Raw genomic sequence first — 25631 nt, 5'->3', positions numbered from 1 at the left:
TGGTAGGACAGTTATGCTGGCAGTCTATTAGATAAGTTGGGAAAAGGTTGAACAACAGAGACATCTCTAATTGGTTTGTCAAATGGAGACTGCCTGCTACAATGCTGTAATTAATAGTATCTGCTTAACCTGCTTGTATTCTTTTTCTAGGAACTGGGGATTCATTAATATTGCCACATGCCCGATACCGATATTCTCATGGATCTATACATTGTATAAATAAATAAATATAAATAAAATGTTGCTTTCACCCATGCCTTCTAATGGGCAGAGCTCACCCTCAGCATCTGCTGGATCTAAATTGTGAAACTGTGCAATACTTCAGGCTCCAAAATTGTTCTGAGATGAGGAATGAAAGACATTCCAAAAAGTCACTGCGACCAAACCATCCCAAGGAAGAGACGGTGCCCCAGAAGAAAGAAAGAACTACTTGACAGATTGAGGGCAAAGCTTCGCTTCTGTGGAGGAGTCTAAATATGAATCTGTGGAGCTTTGTCAATGTGCCGAAGAGAAGAACCTGGCAGGGTAGACAGAGGAGACTTTGTCAATAGCCTTGGCTCCCACACAGCTCAGCCTGTTCACTCACTCCCTGCTTTTCACCTCTGCCATCCCAAGAAAATGCAGTGGGTCCTCATCTCCACCCTTCTCACAATCCCTTATGCTCAGCAGGTAAGTCAGCTCTTTAGAAAGATGACCTCGTCATAGCAAAGGCTGATCTGTTTATTCGAACGAGCCAATTTTACTTTGAGAAAAGGGTAGGGCATAATAATCAATTGCTCCTGCTTGTTTGCATTAGTTGTCTGCGTGAAGTCACATTTTTGAGACTTTGTGATGGAAATCCTTTTTTTCAAAGCTTTCAATAGGTTGATAAAGTACAGTATAGGTCTTTATGAGTATAAATAGCCACACAATATAAGCTGTAGGACCCTTTGTTTAAGATCGTCTTGTAGTTTCATAGCATAAACTAGTCATGTTCTAAAGGTACAGAAGCTGCTGTCACCTGAACTACATTTATCTGTCTTTCCACGAACCCTAAGAATTATCCAAACTTATCAGAAATAGCTTTATAAGTTAAGTCTCTCACTTTTTACTATGGATTTACAGAAGAGGCATTTTGCTTAATAACATCTTTCCCTCATGAGATTTCTACAAAGTGCTTCTATTTTAATTTCTGCCCTATGAAGTTAATTGAGAAAGCTTAAATGTTAATTCTGTATAATGTGAACACAAGTAGATCAAATTAGGAATATATTGTAGAACATGCAAAAATATAAAAAAGCAAATTATTACTGTAAGGCATAAAATGGAGACATATAAAAATTTTAAGTGATCTGTTCGTCTGTTAAGCATATAGGTTATTAAGGGATAATTTTTATATATTCTTCAAAATTCAAGTTGTTTATCTGTTTTACGGTGAAAATGTATTTCGTAAATCATTCTATAATTTAATTAACATAAATTAAGCTATTCTTTTACATGGATACAGTGCAATAGGATTATATCATATAATATTAATTGCAAATTGGCTCTTTGTTATCTTAATAGAATGAAAGTCTTACTTAAATTGGTGTGAATATTTCATAATGACTCAAGTTCCTTTCATTTCAAAGTGTAGGACATAAATAATCCGAATCCACCCTACAATCTACAGCAGGAAGGATTAAAGGTTTACCTGAATTTACTGATTACATATTCAGCAGATAACAGATCTGGACTGCAAAAATCTGGATAAGGTTGAATTTTGTATGTTGCTTTTCTGCCATCTGGTGGTTCTCTGGATTTTTGCAGCTCAGATCTGCTAGCCTATTTTATTTTATATCATTGCTTTTTAATTTTATTTATAATTGATTGCTCAACTCCTGTTAGTTTTTTGAATTCTGGAAAGGTCTTTTGAATTAGATAGACTTCTAGTTTATTCATTAAACCAGAATTAGAGCTGAAAGAAGTGTGGTTATAGTTATAGTGTATGGAATTAAATACAAATGAAGAAATAAAAAGAAAGCAATGATTTTAGAAGTGCCTGGTTCTCAAAAATTCAGCTTACATAAAAATATGCAAGTCCATTAGGCCTCCAACTTAGGATCTCAAGTAAGATCTTCAGCTTCCTGAATTATGCCAAATGGCTTTATTAAAATTATAACTTTTAACAATAACATTATAAAGATAATTAAAGTTTAGGGGCATGAACATTTTTATGAGCAGAAAATGAGATTTCTGACTACCTCAAGGGAGGCAAAATGCCACAGTTGAAGAATGAAGCTGGCTTTTGTTTTATTTCAATTTAAGCACAGAATCTAACACACTGCGATAATTTGCGATTGCAATTCAGAGAATTCCCAACTGGAGTCCAGGTTGGAGAATGCTGTTGCCAAGGTTATTACCTTGAATAAGGGGATTCAGTCACTGCAACATGTTGTGCTTTGTTGAAGAAACTCCACATGGGTGGATTTACAAATAACACCCAATTCCAGTATATTGTTTTACAAATTACAATGATTGCATGCATCCAACATGTTAAGCCAAATTATAGTAGAGGCTAGAGTGCCATATGAACCTACTCTAAATGAAAAGTAATATGTGAGGAAAGCAAAATGTTCTTTGTTCCAGAATATCTTAATTTGGTACTTTTTTGATCTTGCTACTCCAATAATCTTTGGGTTGTATACTCACTGGCTGTGGTGATTGAGGGTGATATCGTCATTGTTGTCAGCCATTCAAGTCATGTCTGACCCTCGGCCACTCTATGGATCAGCACTCTCTATATCCCTCTGTCTCACACCAACTTCTTCAGGTTCACCATGGTCATCCCAATGCCATCCTTTATAGTATCCAGCCAGCGGTAACTAGAGTGGGCCCTTCTACTTTTTCTGCTTATCACTCCCACCATAATTGACTTTTCGAGTGAATCATCTCTCATGACATGACCAAAGTATAACAGCCTCTGTTTGGTGAACTTGGCTTCAAGGGATATTTTGGGAGAGATTCGATCTAGGACTTCTTTGTTATTTTTGTAGTCCATGGGATGCTTAATAGTCGCCTCAGCACCACAGTTCAAAGGCATCCAGCCTTCTCCCATCTGCCTTTTTCAGACTCCAGGTTTCGCAGCCATAAGTAGCAATTGGAAAAATTATTGTGTTAACTAAGTGCTATATGCCTTCTGATCTCAGGGCTGCAGTCATCACTTTGGTCGATTTTAGAATCCAGGAAGATGAATTCCTTTACTGTTTTGACAGTGCCATTGTCAATCTGCACTGTGTGTTCTCTCCAGTTGTCATTATCTTTGTTTTCTTGACATTAAGGTGTAACCCAAATTTTGGGATGATAGGAATTGTAGTTAAATTCATAATGTACTGAATCAGATAAGTACAAACGAATCTGCCTGAAAGGACACATTTTGTGGTCTGCATTTTCCATGTGCAGTAATAGTAAAACTGATGAAAACCTTTTGCAGCATCAACATCCTCCTCCATGAACTGCCCTGGTCCATATAGCAACAGCAATAGCAATAGCAGTTAGACTTATATACTGCTTCATAGGGCTTTTAGCCCTCTCTAAGCGGTTTACAGAGTCAGCATATTGCCCCCACAATCTGGGTTCTCATTTTACCCACCTCGGAAGGATGGAAGGCTGAGTCAACCCTGAGCTGGTGAGATTTGAACTGCCGAACTGCCTAATTGCAGTCAGCTGAAGTGGCCTGCAGTACTGCACTCTAACCACTGCGCCACCTCGGCTCAATAGGTATTCTCTCTAGGCCAGTCAAGATATTTTGGCCATTTACCTTGATTGGTAGAAGAATATATTAATGAATCAATTTTCTGAGGTACCTGTCTTATGGTAATGTGTGCCATAAGTGGTATGGAGTGTTTGCTTGTTTGGCACCCATTCAGCAACATCCACAGCCAGTACAATGCCAGACAAAGTTTCCTTCCGTCTGGATCCTTAATGTATGTATTGATGAACCAAGCACACTTGATTTGGCTGTTTGAACCATAGACAGAGTTGAAGAGAGCACAAAGATACGCAAGTCAATTGCAGTCCAGTTAAACCTGTTTTCACTATGCCTGCATGCCAACAAAAGTCATGCTTAGATCATGATGTGAAACAGATATCTTATTTGGTGCAATTTGCCTTGACATTCCTGGTAAGGGGTGAGTTTCATTAGGTTGGTAGTCTTGTCCCTCAGAAATATGATTCTTTTAGTCTTATAAGTCTTCTTCTGTGACAAGGCTAATTATTATCCTTGTCTGGCTGGGGAAGATTGATGATAGACCTATTGTCCTCTTGCCTTGGTCTTGGCTCTTCAATGGCTCATGAGATCAGGCTGTAGGGAAACACATTAGGCATCACTATTAGGACTTCTAAGTAGACTTGTATGTGTTATGCTACTTTGTGTTTTAGGAATCATTGTGGTGAAAGAGTAGGTAATTGTACAGATTATAGAGTGTCCCACCCTCTTGTAATAATGGGGTATTAATATTCAGGATTTTGTGGCACTTGGAAAAAAGTTGTAATATTTCTTTGTAAGCTTTCCAGCTCTCAGATGAGTCCACCTGTATGAAAGCTTTCTTTCAGGGCATCAGGCCAGAGGCAGCAGCAAGGAAACAGCGGAGAAAGTGCAGCAAACAGTGAACTGCATCAGCGCCAAGAGTTATGTCACTGGCCCTGCAGATGCCCACCTGTGCCAAGCTGCAGTCCTGGGGTGAGTGTGGTGAGAGATGGCTGCGGATGTTGCAGGATGTGTGCCAAACAAGCCAATACCACCTGTAATGAAGCAGAGGTCTGTGACCATCACAGGGGACTCTACTGTGATTACTCTGCAGATAAGCCTAGGTATGAAAGAGGAATATGTGCATGTAAGTCTTCACTGTTTTCTTTTCTATTTCTATATAAAGGGACATCAGGGCTCCAAAGAAAAGGACATTCCCAACTGACCCACATTCTGTACCCGGCTATTTTTCTTCCAAAGGGACAATGAGCACACTCTGGAAGACTGACTTATAGCACTCTCTGAAATAACAGAGGGACATTTTCTTTTGCTATCAATTAGACTGAGATTTAATTGAACAAGTGAATTTCTGAACCATAACTTTCTTAATCATTAGAAATCTAATCCCACTGAAGAGCTTTCCAAAGCTAACTAAACAGACCTCCCCTTTAAAAAGGATTTTTTAGACAGGATTAGAAGGTTGAGATAATGGAGATATTATTACTGTTAGATCCTTTTTTCTTACTATGGAAAATACTGAAGAACAGCTGAAAACATGAAATATCAAGCAAGAATTCTTCAAATCTTAACAAACCCGCATGTGTGTTTTTATGCGCATGCAAAGTTTTTTTGAATAGTGTGAAACACTAATACTAATTACTGCTTCATTAGTTATTAAATTTATGTGTCACCCATCTCCTTGATAGGTAACTTCATGCATGTCATCTGCAATATTTATATTTAACTGATTTTCCTGACATTTATTCATTCTGTTTTGCTATTTCAAGATATGATAGCTGTTGGCTGTGAGCTGAGTGGTGTCTACTATACCAATGGCCAACATTTCCAGCCGTCTCCTCTCTTTTCATGCCTGTGTGTGAATGGTGCAATTGGATGCACACCGGTATTCATCCCAAAGTCAGCATCAAATGACTGTGCTTTGCTGAAGGACAAAAAGAAAGTTGGACCTTCCAAATGTGCTTTAGGGCATTTGGAAGAACAGCGATCAAGACATCATCGAATAATGTCAGGTATACAAGATTGGATCAATGAAATATTGTAGGCCCATGATGGCGAACCTATGGCACGCGTGCCACAGGTGGCACACGGAGCGATTTGTCAGGGCACATGAGGCATTGCCCTGTCAGCTGGCCAGCGCGCATGCGTGCGCTGGCCCACTGACTTCGGCCTTCAGCCTTCTTTTGAGGTTTGAAATTTAATAAAATTTGTATGCCGCCCAATCCCACGGGACTCTGGGCGGCTTACAGAACAGGATAAAAAGCATTTAAAAATTAAGAATAAAAATACAGTTGTTAAAATTACACACCAACCATTCTGTCTAACCGGAACCACCTGCCCACCTGCCGGAACCGCCAGGTTCTAGGGCCTCCTCTGGAGTGTGAAAAAACGGCCTTAGGGGCAACCGGAAGTTCAGGAATGTACTTCTGGTTCACTTGTATGGCTGGTTTTAGCCCTCTGGAGCGTTCAGGAGAAGCTTCCTGAAGGCCTCTGAAGGTTCCGGAGGATGAAAAATGCCCCTAAGTCCATTCCCAAACTTCCCGTTTGCCCGTAGGGCTGGGTTTTTGCACTCCGGACGCTTCAGGGAATTTCCTGAAGCCTCTGGAGGGCCTCCGGGAGGGTGGGGGAGGCTGTTTTCACCCTCCCCAGGCTCCTATTAAGCCTCTGGAGCCTGGGTAGAGTGAAAAAAATCATGCTAAAAACAGGGGGTGGAGAGCTGGCCATGCACGCATGGGTTGTGTGCATAGCATTGTGGGTATGGCACGCCCACACACATTCCCCCCACTTTTGGCATGCGAACCAAAAAATGTTCACCATCACTGTTATAGGCGCTAAAAAAAGAGAGAACAGAAGACATGCTGCCTTATTAACGAAAGCTAATAAATATTTTAATTTATTTGTTAAATTTTGTTACCACCTATCTTGCCATAGGGCTGCTCTTTTTTTTAATCCAGAAGCAACAAGATTTGAAAGCAGAGCTGAACACTCCACATTTGCCAGATATCCAAGAATATTCTACTTCCCTGATAAAATTAATATTCATTCCAAATCACACACGACTGCTAAAGTTTCAGGATATTATGGCATTATCATGAGATCTTGCATGATTTCTGCAACCTCATGTAAAATATCTACCTTGAGAAATTGGCTTTCTTTGCGGGGGGCAGGCAATGCCTGGCTCACTGCATGGTGTCAAACTCAGGGCCAGAAAAGCTGATGTCCATTTTGAGCTTGTTGGGAAACTCCACTTTTTAATTTGTGGTTCAAGGATACCACTTGTCATGATATAAAAAAGATGTTGTGACTCTAGAAAGAGCGCAAAGAAGAGCAACAAAGATGATTGGAGCACTGGAGGCTAAACACTGGAAGTTTTAAAAAAGAGATTGGATAGGGATTTGTCTGAAATGGTATAGGGTTTCCTGCCTAAGCAGGGGGTTGGACTAGAAGATCTCCAAGGTCTCTTCCAACTCTGTTATTTTAATTCTAATTCAATCCTTTTCTCACACCTGACAGATTAGGATAAATAAACAATTGTGGAAAGGCTGCCTCAAATTCTAAAAATTCCATTATACTTCAAGCAGTTTACCACTTTTATGCTATAAATCAGTGGTCCCCAACCTTTTTATCGCCGCGGACCAGTCAGCCTTTGATAATTTTACCGTGGCCCGCTGAGCGCGCGCAGGGGTGGGGGGGCGTTGTTCGCGACGACACATTGATTGTTTATATATCAGATTGGTTTGATTAAACAACTTTTATTTTATTGTATTAAACATGCCATACTAGGGCCTAGTATCAATGTTTGATACTGATCTGGCTGGGTAACTTTAGCCCATTCACTCTATCTAAGCCCCCCCACCTCACAAGGTTGTCGTGGGGGAAATAGGGGGTGGGAGTATTAGGTAGCTTCACTACCATATATAAAAGGAGATACTATCTTAAATAACAAAGTGGGCCCCCACCTCCAAAATATACTAAAAGAAAAAAGATTCCATGTGCTCAACTAATTTTTTTTTAAATCATCACTATATTATGGACTACAGACATATATATATGTCCACATACACATACATACATACATACATACATACATGCATACATGCATATATACATACCGTACGTATGTACGTACGTATATATATATAATGTCCAAATAACAGGAAAAGCGCTTCAAGGACCAAAGTATATTCCTTTTTTGCAGCCTTAAGAGAACTCTCGTTTTTTGAGGCTCAGAACCAGGCATTCTCGTGGGCTGCAAAAAGGAAACGCGACCCGGGAGCGCAGCCTCCAAGAGTCCATATCACCAATAACTACGCGTGGGGGGGAAAGGAAATGTGTTTTGTGAGGAAGAGAAAGAGCGTGCTTCACCGATGCCCGTTGGCGAAATTTTGGAAGAGAGGCAAGAGACTTCAGGCACCGAGCCCCCACCCCTGGCTGCGGCAACTGGAGCGGGCGGGAGGCAGGGAAGGGGTGGGCAAGACCGCCGCTTTTCCACCGTGCGCTGCAATAGCGGCAGCGGCGGCCTGAATCTGGCGACTGCCCCTCACCACCTCAGGCGGCGCTCATACCCTCCCCTTTCCTGCGCTACCGTTAGACTCCTCTCAGCCCCCCACTCACGCCCGCGGAGGGCGCACGCGCGCCAAAATCATGCACCCCCCATCTCCCCTCAAAAGACCCCCCCGCCCTCGGCTGCCCGACGTTCTCTCTCTCTCTCTCTCTCTCCCTCTCCCGCCGTTCCTTCTCCCGCCGTTCCCTCCCTGGGCAACTCGGAGACGACTGAGCCGCTTTTTCTCCAGCTGCGCGGCCCGGTGCCAGGTACTCCACGGCCCGGCACCGGTCCGCGGACCGGGGGTTGGGGACCACTGCTATAAATGCATGGTTTGCATGCAATGTTATAAATACCAGTAATTGTTTTCAGAGTTGTTTATTTTGCCAGATGCAAAGCTTTACTGGAATGTCTGCTATCTTCCTTGCTTTCCTCATTTACTGTCCTAGTTAACAAGTCCCATAGTAAAGGCAATGGAATTATTTTATATACAATAAATCAAAATACACTATCTGTTAAAATATACAGCTTTGTAATCTTGCTTTATTTATTTCAGATCTGTGCCAGGTTTTTACTTTGCTTCCTGCACTGAGATTTTAAGCTGCTGTTTACTTCCCAGGTATCCTGGCTCTTCTGCTATGTCCCTTGCGCTGTGCACTTTTTATATCTGGTCAGTCATCCTCTGAAACTGCATCAGGATTTGCTAATGGAGACTTTAAAAAACAGTTTAACACAGAGAACTGTTAGTGCTTCAAATTTGTAAGGTCATTCATCTTGAAGAAAATCAAATTCTTATAGAATTAAGTTCAAGAGTAAGACAGAAACATAACATGTTCCAAGTTTCAGGGGACTGAGGTATCAAAGTCCCATAAAATGTCATAAAATTTGAAGAGGCACACATCCATTGGCCAATTCTGCAAAAACCTTAACCTCATGAACAGTGGACTTTTAAAAATCATTTTCATCATATTTTATCTTATCTTATTATGGTTTGCTCACTGAGCCCTGATTGGAGGTATCATTCAGTATTTTTAGCTTTTAGATTAAAATGTTAAAAAATTAATATATTTCTGCCTTTTAGCTTTCAGAAACGTTCCTCTTGTTTTGAAAAAGAAATGCCTGATTCAAACATCCCCATGGACACCTTGCTCCCGAACTTGTGGTATTGGCATCTCTGACAGGGTGACCAACGGAAACAGTAAATGTGAAATGAGGAAGGAAAAGAGACTGTGTTATATTCAACCCTGCCAAGCAAATTTTACAAAGATTCTGAAGGTAAATTGTGATACCCAAACTGCCTCCTTACTCAGAGAGCAAATGCTTAATGAACAAGGATTTAAAAAGAAATACAGTACATGGATGATTGTGTTGCTATCATTTTGCCCTTCAGTTGAGTTATGGGCTAGGAAATAGTAGGGCTGAGGAACAGGAGTCACGATTAATAGCTCATTCATTATAATTCTGTGGGCCTTTTCCTACATTGCTTTTAAATCTATTAATTACTTCTATTTAAGAATTTGTTGCCTTCTCTGTTTTAGTGATTGCTGAATAAGCATTTCACATCAGTTACATGAGTTCTTGTGCTTGCAGCTCCAGCTCAGAGCTGGGAGGAACTTTAGCTATCATTAAATTTATAACAGATTATCTTGAAATATATAGCCCCACTCTGTCCCCAAACACATCCATTATAAATTTACTTGATCAAATTATGTAAGGGCATTTAAAAAGCTGCCTACTTACTTATGGGATGCGGTGGCTCAGTGGCTAAGACATTGAACTTTTCGATCAGAAAGATCGGCAGTTCAGCAGTTTGAATCCCTAGCGCCGCGTAACCGAGTGAGCTCCCATTACTTATCCTAGCAGTTCAAAAGCATGTAACAATGCACATAGAAAAATAGGAACCACCTTTGGTGGGAAGGTAACAGCGTTCCATGCGTCTCCGGCTTTGTCATGCCAGCCATATGATCCCAGATATGTCTTCGGACACTGCTGGCTCTTCAGCTTTGTAACAGAGATGAGCACCGTTCCCTAGAATTGGAAACAACTAGCACATATGTGAGGGTAACCTTTACTTTTAAGTTCTACTATGTATGTAATATGCATTTGACCATAATTTCAACTGTATTCTGTGTTTATTTTCGAGATTCCAAAAGGAAAAACATGTCGCCCCACATTTCAGCTTGCTAAAGCTGAGAAACTAGTCTTCTCTGGATGCACAAGTAGACAAATATACAAACCTATGTTTTGTGGAATCTGCCTGGATAAGAGATGCTGCATACCGAATAAATCTGTAATGATTACAGTACAGTTTGATTGCCCTGAAGAAGTACCCGTCAAATGGAAGATGATGTGGATTACATCTTGTGTTTGTCAGAAGATATGCAATGATCCAGGAGACTTGTTTTCTGAACTCAGGCTTTTGTAAGAAAGGTGTGGGAAGAAAGTACCTCCGTTTCCTTTTTTGCCATGAAAAAAGTGGCCACGTCCAAACTGGATGCTGAATTACCCAGCATATAAAATATTAACCAAAAATTACTTTAAAATACTTTTGAATGCCTTGAAACTATAGTAACAAAAATAAAGTTTAGCACCTTTACAGTCACTCTGAGCAAGAAGCAAACAACTAGTGGAATATTTTGCTGGTTTCAACTAGTGTGTTGATTTCAATACAACTTCTGAATATAATAAAACAGATTTACTTCAATGTGCTTATATGCTTGAGAAAAATGTCTTCATGCAGCTGGATGGACCCATTTTATGTTATAGATTTGGCTTGCTCGTTACAACTTTCAAAAATGCATGTTTCTGGAGTGGGTAGGTATCTTTTTCAAAGTATGTTCATCATAACATGATTCAAAATATCTTCCACCTTTTATAACTCAACATGGCTATATAATTAACTTTTGCATTTAGCAGTAACTCCCCAAATCTCAGTCAACAGCATAGCAAAACTATTTATAGAAATAGATTTTTATTTTTCTCTCAACCTGCTCTATAACTGCTGTTTTTGTTACACTTTCTACCCAACCATCAATAGAAACAGTAAGGATCCTGGTCTGCAATAGATTATCACAATGTTTCATTTTCAAGAACACACAGAAAGATGTATCTCATTCAAAGCCAGACTTCTGAAAGACTGCATTTCACTTGGCTCTGAATCAGAGTAACAGGCAGTGAAACTAGCAGCATGCATGCCTAAATCTCAGTTAAACTGGAGTAGCTGACAGAATGTGATATAAGGAACTGGGTTTTAGACGAGACAGCTTTTACTTCATATTGGGATTACAGTGAACCTCATAGGTGAATAGAACAGTCATCAACTATGCACAGGTAATAATTTCAAATTCAACACAAGGGATTTTTTAAACATTTATTAAAGTATTAATAAAAATATCACAAGAAATATTTATATTCAAAATGTGCTCATTTCCAAAAATATACATACAAAAATAAACAGTGCTTAAGATAAAAGTGCATTTCATAATATGTAAGTTGCGATTTGCATTATCCAATCTCCGTACAGCCTCTGTGCAAGATAAAAAAATATTTTACAAAACTGTTCGGCAGACTGAATGTTTCCACTGTCTTTCAAGAGTAACAGTGCTTCTGGTTGTCCCAAAAGATAGTTTGTTAAGAATTTATCAGCCAGAACTAGCCTTACATTTTTCCAACTGAATTCAATACTCACCATATTGACTGCATGTGCATTTTTTTTTGCAAATATTGAATTGTTTCCTGCTATGTCCCCGCATTGCTATATCATTATCTTTAGCCTTGGTGGATCTACTGCAGGGCCACTGTTAGCAGCTTCAAGCTGATTATAGTCCTCTATTAAATTTGACAGTGATGAAAGTGCTTCAGAGAAACAGTTCTGATCCATCCCATCAACTTGTAGGTAATGATGAAGGTGAGCCTGCAGAAACAAGTATTAATTTCAGTCATGCATTATACCTTACTGGGATAAATATTCCACATAAATGCAATTGTTCTCCTAAAATTGAAAAGAAAACAGAACGTATGATCACTTATGGTAGAAAATCAGTGTGGTTTTTTTTTAAAAAAAATCTAGGCTATCATGTCACTTGCACCCCCTCTCCAACCACACTCTCTCTCTTTTTTGTGTTCCCTTTCTCTCCCATTCTCGTTACATAACTTTGCACTGCAGTCAACTAGCCATTTACCTTCAAATATATTACAACCTTACTATAGAGTTTGTAAACAGGGAAGCCAACTAAGAGGACTACAGTTTTTTTGATAGAGGATTTCCTAATATTGAGAATTATGCAAATGCAAATGAAGTACTTAAAATAGTTGCATGACTTTTCATTTTAGGGCATACCTTTTTCTTGTACAACTTCATGAATCTCTCTTTGAGTTCAATGAAAGTTGGTTTAATGCATGTGTTATTTGCCAGTGCCAACAAAGAATGGGAATGGCCAACTGGAGGTACTGAACATAAACCAGTTTTCCATCCTTCTTGATTCCAGGATACAAACTGAAGTGAAGGCTTCAACCTGCAACCAGAAAATTAGGGCTTGAAAAATAGCAAGCAGTAGTGCTACATTATGCTTCATAATTGAACTATAATTCCAGACAATAAAGTGAGATTGTGATTGACAAGGTTAGACTTGCATATCTCAAGGGTGCCTAGCTGGAGAAGATGCCATTACACAAAACAAAGTTAGTGGCAGATTTAACTATTTCCAATGATATTTAAATGGATGTTCACAGCACTAGTATGCAATAAAGACCTTCTAACTATCCTTTTAATGGAAGTGTGTTGAAAAGCCTATGCCAAAAATTGATGTTAAATCTGAGTTTTACATTCTGTGTGCTAGTTTTTAAACCACATTCAATTTTGATGGGATGCCTAAAAGATCTTGAGAACAGAGGAGGCAGTAAGAGTCTTAAGGGAGAAAACAACTTTATTACAAAAGAGACTCTTGAGTCCATGGAGGTGGTGGGGAAACATGAGGAAAAAGAATGGGCCTGTCTTAATACAGCAGGTGTAAGTTCTATAGGACAATGACTCTGTAGGCTGTATGATTCTTACATAGTCCTAGCAATAAATATATTTCTAGAAATCCAAGTGCCTCTTGTTTTCTGAGTTGGCCAGCCTTGTAGGGCTTGGTATATTCATAAAGATATTAACATTACGTGTACATCAAATTCTATGTTAGAGAAAATGTAAGATTAAATTACCAAATGTTTCTGTATTCTCATAAATTAATCATTTACAACATAGGCATAAGTGACATTAAAAAGAGATCACACTAAGTTGTCCTTTTGAAAAAGCAGTTAATAATTCTTGAGAACATATATTTTAGTACAAACCGTTCAATATTTCTACGAAGATCTGAAACCTGTACATTTCCTCTGACTAAGAGGGCACAAGCAAGGTACAAATTATGTTTTGGATCAGCTCGTAACAGCTGGTGTTCTTTGCTAAAAGCATCAGAAAACATTTGATCCAACCTAAAAAACAGAGGAATTGTTTAACAGTATTAAGAATATATGCCAAGTAAGATAAATATGCATTTTGTATATATTCTGGTTGCAAGCTTTTAGAAACTATACTGTAGTTACAAATAGTAAGAATATATTTGTGAATTTTATTTCCTATAGTACCCCCCTTCCCGAAAGGTCAGGTACAAGTTCTATGGCATCTCAAAAAACAATATAATCTTCCTGAAAAAGAAAAGAAAATCAGACTTATTCACAGATTCTGACAATACAGCAGTCTGAAAAAAAGCAATATGGATTCTGGTCAAGTGAACAGAAAGCCTCATGTCTCCCAAAGAGATGTAGTTAAATACAATCCTTAGGTCAGAAAGGTCCTAGGTTTTAATTATATATTACCTGAAATAATGAAAATGAATTCTTCCCTTTTTAGCTTCCTTATTTACAAACATCAATCAAACCGATCACATCACAAAGGTTTGAGAACTAGCAATAATAGTATCAATATACAAAAGGATAACACGAAAGATAAGCCAGCTGCTTATCTTCTCAGTGCAGTTGGCAAATAATGTGTCAGAGGCTTAAAACTATAAGAATGGATGGAAATGGAAAGCATAACTGAAGATGAACAAGCAGCTGACACAAGGCCAAGCATTATTTTTTCCTTTTAATTATATTTTATTTAGACTGCTGATCATTGATCCAAAGAAATATCATTTTTTCCTATTGATGTTACAAAGCAGATTCATTTTCAAGTTAGTATACAGTTGTCATTTTACATGTAAAAACAAAGCAGCCAAGAGTTGGGAGTCTTCAAAGCACAATACTATTTTTGACAAGTTACCCTTCTAGGAACAATGTTGAATAAAAATACTCACCGTCGCAAAGGCACGTTAACATCAGCCAGAGTATAAAGAGGAGTCAAGCTGGAAACTAGATAATGAAGTCGAGGAAAGGGAACCAAGTTCATGCTGATTTCATTAAGATCCATATTAAGAGATCCTTCAAATCTAGCAGAGCTGAAAATAACATAAGATACCACTTTATAATGCCTTGGTAAGGCCACACTTGGAATACTGCATTCAGTTTTGGTCGCCACGATGTAGAAAAGATGTGGAGACTCTAGAAAGAGTGCAGAGAAGAGCAACAAAGATGATTAGGGGGCTGGAGGCTAGAACATATGAAGAACGGTTGCAGGAACTGGGTATGTTTAATGAAAAGAAGGACTAGGGGAGACATGATGGCAGTGTCCCAGTGTCTCAGGGGTTGCCACAAAGAAGAGGGAGTCAAACTATTCTCCAAGGCACCTGAGGGTAGAACAAGAAGCAATGGGTGGAAACTAATCAAGGAGAGAAGCAACTTAGAACTGAGGAGAAATTTCCTGACAGTTAGAACAATTAATCAGTGGAACAGCTTGCCTCCAGAAGTTGTGGTTGCCCCAACACTGGAAGTCTTTAAGAAGATGTTGGATAGCCATTTGTCTGAAATGTTATAGGGTTTCCTGCCTAGGCAGGGGGTTGGACTAGAAGACCTCCAAGGTCCCTTCCAACTCTGCTATTGTATTGTAAGAGTTGTATAAAATCAAAAAGTCCTTTGGTTGCTTGAGAAGGAGATTACAGATCTTCTCTGCCAAGTTATGTGGTGATTTAACAGCTCTGAGTTTAATAATCAGATTAATCATTATACTTATATTTCAAAAGGCTAGAAAGGGAAAAAAATCCTGTGACTTTGCCTATACTACAAGGCCCAGGCAGATGGAAATTCTACATAGGGATATGTTGATATTTTGCAAAGCTATACCTATGTTTATCTACTACACAGAAATGATGCAGAAACAAAGTTTTAAACATTCAATTCAAAGCCAAAAAGAATGAATTTTATCCTTTCAATTTAGCAAGTGTGCTCAGGGGCTTTACAACCATTTTCTTTTAACTTTTTCTGCCACTCCCAGGACCTGGCTTTTTAAACTTCCCACAAAAATAACAATACTCATAGTTTTTTAAGGAAGTGGCTACTTGCAAAGAAGAAAGTGACTATGACCTGCCGAAAAATGCAGAAGCTTTATCTCAACAAAATAACATATTTTAGTGTAAGGACAATTTTATTTTTTTATTAAAAGGCTTAAAGGTTCACCTGGTCAGGTTCAATAGTAAGTTAGCCACAATGTTGTTCATAGCATCAAAAGGTTTTTCTTGAAGATGTTTTATTCCACCTGCACTCGAAGTCACCAAGCTGCTTTGCTTTACAGTTGATCCTAGTTTTCCAGAGTTGGTCATCTGGTTAATTTTACTAACTATGTCAAATAAAGACTATGCAAGATGAAAAAAAACAATGAAAAACATTTACAGTATATTATGCAAAGTCAATAATTATTGCATAGTTCTAATTAAATTCATTGAGAAGGAAATATATTTTCAAAGAAGTTCATCACAATGCAGGAATGCAGACTTATAAGAAACCTAATAAGTCTGCATTCCTTGTTTCAAATACATTTAAACCTCAAAAGACAAAATAAGCAAAACTACAATGGTCTGGATTTTATAACAGAATGACAGATTTAGTTAATCTTAAGAGTAGCTCTATGAAATGGGTAGAGCTTATGATATTCTAAACAATGCTTTCAATAAGGAGTTGGATTAGGAGGAGGGAAAATCTAAGACCAGGTGCATGATCCATCGTGGATAATCGATATGTGATTGTGGATTGCCAATATCATTCAGCCCAATTCACAATGGAAATGTGAACAGCAGAATGCAATTTACACTGCCTTGGACTGCTAGAAACTGGACATACACATAAACAATAGTGTTGTTATTAAAACTAATTATAAAGTATTTTTTAATTAAAAAGTTGCAAGATGCTTCACAAATTTAACATCCAAACACATGCTAAGTGAAAGCAGACAACCAAGCAAAACATTTAATTCCTGTTAAGTGCAGAAAAATATATTCACATATACATACATTATATACACAAGAAAAGTGAAAAATTTACACAATATGAAGAGAAATCAGTATATATATAATCAGACTATCTCTGTCTGTGTATACACACACACACAAATATATCAGAGGTGACAAACTCGATTTCATTGAAAGCTGCATCACGTTTGTGTTTGATCGGGGGGGGGCAGGGTGGGCGTGGTTAGGGTGGGCCTAGCCAGCTCGACGTCACTCGTCGAGGCGGAGTCCGGGCAACCCGTGCACAGCCTCCTGAGTTCTGTTTTCACTGGCAGAGGGCTGCAGGAGGCCGTCACGGCCAAAAACGGAGCTCGGGAGGACTGCACAGAGGCACCGCGGGCCACATTTAAGCATTCTGTGGGCCGGATACAGCCCACGGGCCTTGAGTTTGACACCCCGGGTATAAACTTATACACACACATACATATTGGTCATATACTTTTTAAATAAGAAAATATTTTGTTTTTATTTATATAAAGTGCAAAGATGTCTCTTCTGTTCATTTTAAAAAGCAAAGTTGTCATTGGTCTTGACTCAGAATAGTTCTACAATGGGAAAAGCATGTAGAAGCTATCAGTTCAGCATTTGCACTATGAAGTTTATATTAAAGAAAGAACTACCCTTCTAATGTAAATTCTCAGGCCCTGAAAAATGCTTACCTCATTTTCAATTGGTAATACACAGTCAGCATGTTCGGTGAGTTCCTTCATAGCCAATACACTGTTATATGGAGATGTGATGACATCATCCTCACGTGATGGATAAACGGAAGTCACAAATCTATATACTTCTGGAAATTCATCTTCAAGCACTGTTAGTAAAAATGTACCAAGACCAGATCCTGTTCCTAGAAGAAATAAGGAAATAACTACAATGACAAATGACTTGTCTTACAAATTATAAGAATTTTTAAAAAATTCAAAATCAATGTTTATACAATTTATTTCAGGCAACATCTATTGGAAAACCTATGAGAAAATGTCTTAAGACAATGGCATTATGGAATGCAAGAACTCTCATATATATCAAAGAATTCAAAAGAAAGCTAACAGCAACATGATTTTTGTAAAGTAGTTAAATATAAAGAAAAATGTAATTTAAAAAAATTCCACTGAAATTCAGTAATAATTTTAATGAATATATCTTTTGAGGCAAATTGCAAGATATCTCCTTTATTTTAAACATCTCTTTTCATTTTAATTAATGCATTCAATTTTTATAGAAGTTTTGTAAACAGCGATTGGGCGTACTTTGCCCAATGCAATAGCACTTCCAATAACATGACCAGCAAGGTGGAAATGGAAAGAACCTGAAAAAATGTTGTCTCACAGCAAACAGGAAAACAACTGTGATGCTGGATTCAGTTCTAAGAAGTCAGAAATTTCTTTCCAATTTCAACCAAATGGAAATTTCTTATTGGATGTAACAGTATATGCCGAGTTTTCCTTCATGTCATCTGACATGACTATATCTCTGGGACTAAAAAAATACTTACCCCCTCCCATTGAATGAATAACAAAGAAGCATTGCAGACAGTCACAGTGCTCTGCAGTTTTCCTCAATTTTTCAACAATATGCTCTCGGTACTGACATCCATACACATTCTGACCCACAGCCCTGAAAATAGGAGACTTTTAATATGCTACCCTACTATTTTAGTGCTAATATTTAACATGCCATCTTTTGAGCTCATATGCATTAGTGTCAAATTTAAGCACAGCCCACATGAAAAATGGAAGCAGGCTACTTAGCCCCTTCCTCTTCTTTTGATTCCACTGGTTTGCTTTTCCCATTCCACAGCTAGCAAAGGCAAAAGAGCCATTTGGATCCGTTTCCCACAGAAAAGAAAACACCGGGAGCCACAAAGGTCCTAACTGGAAGCCCCCTGTTCAATTCTGGAGCTGACTGGAAGTTCAGTTCCCCCATCATAGAGTCTCCTCCTAGCACGGCATACTTTTTCCTCTACCTGTCATAACCGAAAGCCCTATCAATTGTGGAGACAACTGGAAAACTCTCCCCTTGCCATAGAGTCTTCTCCTGGCACACTGTGCTTATCTCCTTCCCTGCCCCACCGGAAGCTCCTCTCAAAATTATGGCGCCGACCCGTGACGGAGCCACAGCAAAGGGAGGAAAGAGCCACATGAGGCTCCAGAGCTGCAGTTTGCTGACCCCCAACCTAGACAGAAAGGGCAAAGTCTTTTGTCTTTTTAAGGTCATTCTTTGCCACCATAAAGACAAAAAAATTAACAAGAAAAATAAACAAGAAACAATTAAACTGATACCAATGAATCACTCTTAAATTCACACTCTACTAGTCTTCACAGGCAACTTAAAATGATTGTGGCCATAAGTGAAGAACTACCTGTACATACCTTCTATGTAATCTTAAGAGCATTTGTATGAAGTTGGGACTGAGGGTGCATGGAGGGCTTAAAGGTCTAAATCTTCTCTTTTGTTAGCTGCTGCAATTTGTTCTTAGATGACCAAATGAAATGAAGCAGCAGCAGTTAGGAACAGATCAGCATGTGCCTGATAGGAGAATTTGGACCAGCTGGATTCCTCCTCCCCACAAAACGAACTATTACCAACTGTTCTAACTGTTCTAAGAATTATTTCAAAAAGCAAGCAAACAGATTGCTCTTGTGTCATCTGGACGCAAGTGTTACCGTATTTTCGGAGTATAAGACGCACCGGAGTATAAGACACACCAAGGTTTTGTAGAGGCAAATTGAAAAAAAAAGAAGGTAGGTAGATAGTGGGATAGACAGGGCGAGAGAGAGAGAGAAATACAGTAGGTAGGTAGGGAGAGAGAGTAGTTAGATAAGTAGATAAAGGGATAGAGAGAGAAATAGAGAGATAGAGAGAGAGTAGTTAGGTAGGTAAATAAAGGGATAGAGAGAAACAGAGAGTGTGTAGGTAGGTAGGTAGAGGGAGAGAGAAAAATAGAGATAGAGAGAAACACAGTAGATAGGTAGGTGTTTCTGCTGGCACAGAATTACACTTGATCAATGTAATTCTCATCCATCAGTTAAAGAGCTTTCCAAAAGGAAAAAAAAGTTTTTGCACTCTACAAACCTCCCTCAAAAAAGGCATGAATAGCCTTGGGGGGGGGGGGGCACTTGCAGAGTGTTCCTGGGGGTGGGGTGGGGTGCAAATATGAGCAAAAACCGGTGTATTTGATGTATAAGACACATCCAGATTTTCAGCCTCTTTTTTGAGGAAAAAAGGTGCGTCTTATACTCTGAAAAATACGGTATTTACAACCAACTCTCCTATTGGAATAAGTCTAAGCCATCATATAAAGGTTTATGTTCCGAAAATCGGGATACAAAGTATACAATGAACTGATCAATACAATTATATGAAAAAAATGGAACGTCTATATATGTAAGCATGAAAATGGGAGATATGAGATATTTGGCAAAACAATTATAAATTTGGGTTTAAAATATTTATTTTAATATCCTTTCAGGGATTGTAGTAAGTGCAAAAGATAGAAAATTTCTATTGCATTTGAAGTTTTTCAAAGAGAATCTGGTTGAAGATTTTTATTAAACAGACTTTATTCTTACCAATTGTTCCCTGAGCCAGAAACATCTGTGATCAGCTGTTTGCTATCAAACACATCTCTTAATGGCCCCTGAAGAATTTCATTCACAACACCCTCTTCCATATCAATCAGTAGAGCCTTAGGCAAGAGAATAAAAATAATTTATTCAGCATATCTTTAAAAACAGGACATAAAATAAAGTAGGTATTGGCTTTGTTTAATTTTCACATACTCTCTTAATTTTCAAAAAGCTGATTCCAGAAAAATGTACCCTAAATTTTCACATAAAATGAAATTTTAATTTCCATTACCGTAATTAAAAAATTGCTCCAGGATTAAATGCATACAAACATTACATACAAATTAGTAAATGTAATTTATACTAAGTTATGCTTTTACTACACTAATATTTGCTATTATGTGTTAGTTAACTGGATTAATCAACATGATCTTGTCTCAACAAACATATTTCCAGCATGATTTTTTTTTGGAAATAACTCTGATTAAACCTTGTAATTTTAATAATGATATTCAAGCCAAAAATACTTCTGTAGCAAGACTGCTCAGTCTGCTGACTCTTTATACGATAGTATATACCAACCCTTTCTGACAACTATAAAATAAAAAGGAAAAAGTTATCAAACAACCATAAAGTCATTTTTTTCATTAAGAGAAGCATCTGTGCAGGCAGATTTTTCTCTGTAATCTATCTGGAAAAGTGTTATTTTCATTTCTAAAATTTCTTATTTAGATTATGCTCACAATAAATTTATTAAACAAAATTTGTTTATATCTATCTATCTATCTATCATCATCTATCTATCATCTATCATCTATCTATCTATCTAATCTATCTAATCTATCTATCTAATCTATCTATCTAATCTAATCTATCTATCTATCTATCTATCTATCTATCTATCTATCTATCTATCTATCTATCTATCTATCTATCTATTTATCTATCTACCTACCTACCTACCTACCTACCTACCTACCTACCTACCTACCTATCATCCATCCATCCATCCATCCATCCATCTACACATACACAAACTACTGACCTTACTGCTAATCCTATATTGTGTATGTATGTACTGCATGTGTAAGAAATAAATTATATCTGACATGGTGTAACAGTGTTATAACCTGCACAGTAAAGTTCCTTCTAATAGTTCACTTTGCATTCCCTCTCCTATCTCTTTGAAAATGGGGACAAAATATGAGCAGATATTCTAGAGCAGTGATGGCGAACCTTTTTTGGCTCACGTGCCAAAAGCGGGAGGAGCGCAGGGGGGTCATGTGTGGGCGTGCCACACCCATAATGCTACGCACACGGTCCCAGCATGGATGCGCGCACGACCAGCGCTCCTCCCCCCATTTTTGGTCTCTTTTGTTTGCCCTCCCCGGCTCCAGAGGCTTTATAGGAGCCTGGGGAGAGCGAAAACAGCCTCCCGCGCAGGCCCTCCAGAGGCTTCAGGGGCCAATGTTCGCTCTAAGCTGTGCGGGTCCGCGACCATGCACATGGCAACAAAACACTGCACGGCAGTTTTCAACTGCTGCGCAGTGGTTTTTGTGAGAGGCCTTCCACGATAATAGGAAAGGAGAGGCAGCCTGGAGACAGCAATCAGTTCTAGGTCCACAAGGCAGAAAGTAGCTGAGAGAAGGGGTGTGGGGGGTTGGGAGAAGGCATGGGACGGGCTCCCAGCAGCCGGGGGGGGGGGGGGGAGGAGAGAGAGAGAGAGAAGCTGAGAGAAAGGGTGTGGGGGTTGGGACAAAAACCTCACTTGTTTAACCAAACATATAAATATTATTTCAATAGTTACAGGGTAAATATGTTTGAAAATAAAACTTTCCAAATTAGGAACATTTTACAGTAGTCTACAAATTAAAGGGAAGGGTTAAATTAAATAGTTTCTTCTCTTACACGTGCTTTTAAGGAACAGATTTTTCCTCTGGAAATGTCAGCACTGTCACCATCTGTTCTAGAAAAATCAGAACAAGGATAGTTATAATCATGAATAAAGCTCAGCCTGCCTTTGCAGGTGACACCACACGCATTTTATAAAAGAAAAATATTGACACAAAAACTGAAAAATGCTTTTCCTAATGCAAAATAAAGAAACAAGAGAAATATAAATATTAAAAAAGATGCTTGGTATATGTAACTCTTTTTGCAGGATCTCAAATAGATAACACTGGAAGACTATAATATTATCAGCATTATCTGATAGCAAGCCAAATAAGAGGGGTTTTTTTTTCAGTGCAACTTGATAAAGCGATGGAATTGTAACAGGTCATTATATTAGGAAATCAGAGAGATACAACTATACCATGCAGGCAATGGAGCTCTGGCTTGGAAATAGTTTTTTGTTCAGGCTATGGAGGATAGCAAGTAAAATTGGATGAACAGTTAATATCTTCTCTATCCACCCCACCACCTTTGCTGCCAACTTATGACCTAATAGCTCAGAGATAAAAAAACAGAACTATGATATTATTCTAAAATGATGAATACCAAGAATTATGGCCCAGTCAGAATAAGTTAAGTCATGGCAGTGGTGTAACATTTAATTAAATTTCTATACCCCAAATCTCATCTAAGTGACAGTTTACAAATAAACGTATTCTAAGTCTGCAACAAGTTGACATGAATATCACAACACAACCTACCCACTGGGATTTCACTTACCTAATCCAGCAATAAAGAGATGCAAGCTTAAATTTTATACTTGCTTAATTAAACCCCATTGAATTGCTCACATACTGGATTATAACAAAGCAGATTACTTATACAGTATCAATGACATGCAGTGAACGATAAAGTCATACCGTTAATGTCAGAACTTTATCTTTCAAAAGATAGAAGAAAATGCTAACTTTCAGCAATGCAAAGTCTGATGCAAAAGAATCTCTCAGCATATACAGAACAGTTTAAAACCAAGTGTCTCAATTAACATATTACTGTACTTCCCAAAGAAACTTACCTAGTGTTCACATTTCTAAAGAAACTGCTTAATGCTTCATCATAAAGTCCTTTCTAAAATAATAAAAAATACTTTAAGTAAAAACTAAACTTTGAACTTGCGCTATAAATTCTAGCACAAACATTTCAAAATAACTTTTTGAGATTATACTCCTCATTGTATTTCAAAAACCATTGGTGTGATTCAAAGAATACATCATGCGTTTATTTTGTTTTCTTGTACAGATGTATTCCTAAGTTATTTCAACTACTATTCTGCAAGATGGCTTTGGATTTTTGGACAGATAAGTTGTAAGCAGGCTCAAGGCATACTGAACACTAATCTCTCAAAATCTTACAGTAAAATTCATGTTAATAATTGTGAAGAAATCAAAAGAACAAATTACCAGTACTATTCAGAAACAAATAACATAACTGAATTATAATACTATTAATTAAAACAATGAATAATAATGAGTTTGGTAGTACTCTTTCAAACTGAAAAAAGTTAAAAAAGCATAAGTTTTTTTGAATTACAGCTTACTTCCTCCTTATTCTATGATGGCAAGGCTTGCTATAGATTTTAACATTTTTTCCCTGATTTTAGATTTAGTTCATACACACAGTGCTTCCGAGTATAGCAATGTATGTAAGTTCAACCTCCCCTCCTCCCACTGACCTTCAAATCAGATATAATGGAACTTATGGATGGTTTCTTCAGCTTTTCTCTGAAGGTAACAAAAAAGCATCCCCAAGGAAATTGTAAAGTGTACATCTTGCTTTTGGCGAATAGCATGGGACAAAGAAGTGTATATTTTGAACTTTGGTCTTGGAGAAGTCTCCTGAGAATGGGTCTGCGACAACTTGCTGCAGCCAACTCGCCATGGCCAACTCACCGCAGAACAAGAGTTACAAATATGGAAGAAATAATGGAATTGAATCACTAAAGAAAGGATGCCAAAGGAGGGACAAAACGAAATGTGAATGACAAGAATTTAAATATTTTAAATAATTAAATTGTTGAGTTGTCCTGCGGCAAGCTGGCCGCTGTGAATTGGCTGTGGAGAGTTGTCCCATTCTGCCTGAGTATTCTAAATAAAACAAGTGATGGACCACTGAACCAATCAGCCCAGAGTTCTGAATCATGTCTACTCCTGATGCGAAGACCTCACTCTCTAGAAAAGGATGAGAAAGGAGAGGAGAAAGAGAAGAAGGTGACCAGCAGTGAAGTGGAGGGACTCCGGTTTACAGAGGCATGAGTGCACCATTGGAAGACCTGAAAGGATCAGGTCAGAGACAGATAATCGTGGAGAACATCTGGTCGACTGAAGCCGAAACCACTTGATGGTACAGAATTCACCAATAACCGAAGAGGCTGTCTGCACAAAGCCACGTGAAAAAAGGAATAAAATAAAAAGGGGTCGATGGATTTTATTGGAATCTTACTCCACCTGCCGGATTGCTGGGGAGCTCCAGAGCATCATTGGAATCGTAGCCATGGTAACAGAACGCTGGGAGGGACGGTAACCACAGTAACCAGTCGCTGGGTACGGCGGGAACAGAAGGGCTGCAGTGCCTCACCGTGGCGGCATAAATGACGGCGATGGTGGAAACCACCTCGCCTCAAAGGAGGGGAATCTTCGTTGCGGCGTTCCGACTCGGTACCCTGTTTGCTGGGGTCTTATGTAGATGGACCGCAATGGCAAAACAATGAAGTAAAGACCCCCCCCCCTTTTTTTTTAAACAATGAGAAGGGAAACAGGTGAACAAGGAACCTTTGAAAAGCATAACCACGCATGCGCTCATGCTAGTAGAGACGCCGCGTTTTTAAAAGAGGCGGGACTTGTTACCTTGTTAACAGTCGCGTGCTCCCGTAACGCCAGATCCCAAAATCGGCAGCCTATTTGGTTTCCGCATTGACCCACTGTATGGGGAGAGAGGAAAAAGAAAAAAAAAAGAGAAGAGGGAGGTATCCGTCATGGAAGCAATACGGAGGAAAGTAGTAAAGGGGGAAAAAAAAGATACTGGGAATGACGCGCACGCTCACCCTGGACTACTACGGACTGCGTCATAACTGCTGCTCGCGCCGGTCTCGTGTCTCACGCAGGTCGCGGCTGAAAGATACTCCTCTCCCTACCTCCCTCCCCCCGCCGCGCCGTTTGGAAGCGGCTTCAGAGTGGGAACGCGGACGACCCCCCCCCCCCGCCTTGCTGATTGGACGCTCTCACGCGGGCGAACCAACGGACATGGCTGGTGTGATGGTTTGCAGTAGAGTGGGAGGAGGGAACGGTTTCAGCCCTTGCTTTGGGCGCATGCGCTGAGGCCTTTTCACCGATAAGAGCGGTTTTGAACTCTTCCCGCCTGCAATAATGCCGGCTTATTTCGGAGTTTGTCGCTCGTTTGGGTTTTTTTCCTTCAGGATGGTGACC

General features: G+C 38.9%; 2 protein-coding genes across 6 annotated transcripts; one reads left to right on the top strand and one right to left on the bottom strand.

Annotated features, from left to right (window-relative positions):
* Positions 1-241: 241 nt before the first annotated feature.
* On the top strand, positions 242-11585 carry CCN6 (cellular communication network factor 6). Of its 3 annotated transcripts, none has more exons than XM_014051966.2 (5): positions 242-669; positions 4562-4853; positions 5494-5736; positions 9349-9542; positions 10411-11585. In XM_014051966.2, exons 1-5 carry the CDS (start codon positions 499-501, stop codon positions 10690-10692), a joined length of 1182 nt encoding a protein of 393 aa, XP_013907441.2. In that variant the 5' UTR covers positions 242-498; the 3' UTR covers positions 10693-11585. The 3 variants fall into 3 exon arrangements, with proteins under 3 accessions (XP_013907441.2, XP_013907444.2, XP_013907446.2); XM_014051969.2 differs by having other exon boundaries at positions 598-669; positions 4573-4853; XM_014051971.2 differs by lacking the exon at positions 242-669 and having other exon boundaries at positions 4620-4830.
* On the bottom strand, positions 9467-25383 carry TUBE1 (tubulin epsilon 1). 3 transcript variants are annotated; one of them, XR_015697071.1, is made up of 13 exons: positions 25250-25383; positions 25053-25126; positions 23225-23277; positions 22165-22222; positions 20260-20375; positions 18183-18304; positions 17347-17534; positions 15861-16036; positions 14606-14746; positions 13602-13742; positions 12607-12781; positions 11956-12180; positions 9467-10311 (listed from the first exon to the last, which is right to left on the bottom strand). XR_015697071.1 is itself a non-coding variant. In XM_014051973.2 (12 exons), exons 1-12 carry the CDS (start codon positions 25272-25274, stop codon positions 12022-12024), a joined length of 1428 nt encoding a protein of 475 aa, XP_013907448.2. In that variant the 5' UTR covers positions 25275-25383; the 3' UTR covers positions 11624-12021. The 3 variants fall into 3 exon arrangements, 2 of the variants coding, with proteins under 2 accessions (XP_013907448.2, XP_087574750.1); XM_014051973.2 differs by lacking the exon at positions 9467-10311 and having other exon boundaries at positions 11624-12180; XM_087718624.1 differs by lacking the exons at positions 9467-10311; positions 25053-25126; positions 25250-25383 and adding an exon at positions 24649-24920 and having other exon boundaries at positions 11624-12180.
* Between the last annotated feature and the right edge of the window lie 248 nt (positions 25384-25631).

This window comes from Thamnophis sirtalis, unplaced genomic scaffold, assembly GCF_051295495.1.
Source record: "Thamnophis sirtalis isolate CommonGarterSnake01/CBP01778 unplaced genomic scaffold, rThaSir2_p1.2 scaffold_6, whole genome shotgun sequence".
NCBI lineage: Eukaryota > Metazoa > Chordata > Lepidosauria > Squamata > Natricidae > Thamnophis > Thamnophis sirtalis.
The sequence above is the reverse complement of the archived record's forward strand: the minus strand, read 5'-3'. Positions and strand labels throughout refer to the sequence as shown.

Bases quoted from the DNA above. Each gene is read 5' to 3' on its own strand.
- CCN6 (XM_014051966.2), top strand. From the start codon at position 499: ATGTGCCGAAGAGAAGAACCTGGCAGGGTAGACAGAGGAGACTTTGTC. The intron at 670-4,561 runs GTAAGTCAGCTC...CCTGTATGAAAG, and splicing joins CAATCCCTTATGCTCAGCAG to CTTTCTTTCAGGGCATCAGG. The intron at 5,737-9,348 runs GTATACAAGATT...TCTGCCTTTTAG, and splicing joins ACATCATCGAATAATGTCAG to CTTTCAGAAACGTTCCTCTT.
- TUBE1 (XM_014051973.2), bottom strand. From the start codon at position 25,274: ATGACGCAGTCCGTAGTAGTCCAGG. The intron at 25,127-25,249 runs GTGAGCGTGCGC...CTCCCCATACAG, and splicing joins GCAGTCCGTAGTAGTCCAGG to TGGGTCAATGCGGAAACCAA. The intron at 17,535-18,182 runs GTAAGTATTTTT...TATTTCTTCTAG, and splicing joins TATTCATTCAATGGGAGGGG to GAACAGGATCTGGTCTTGGT.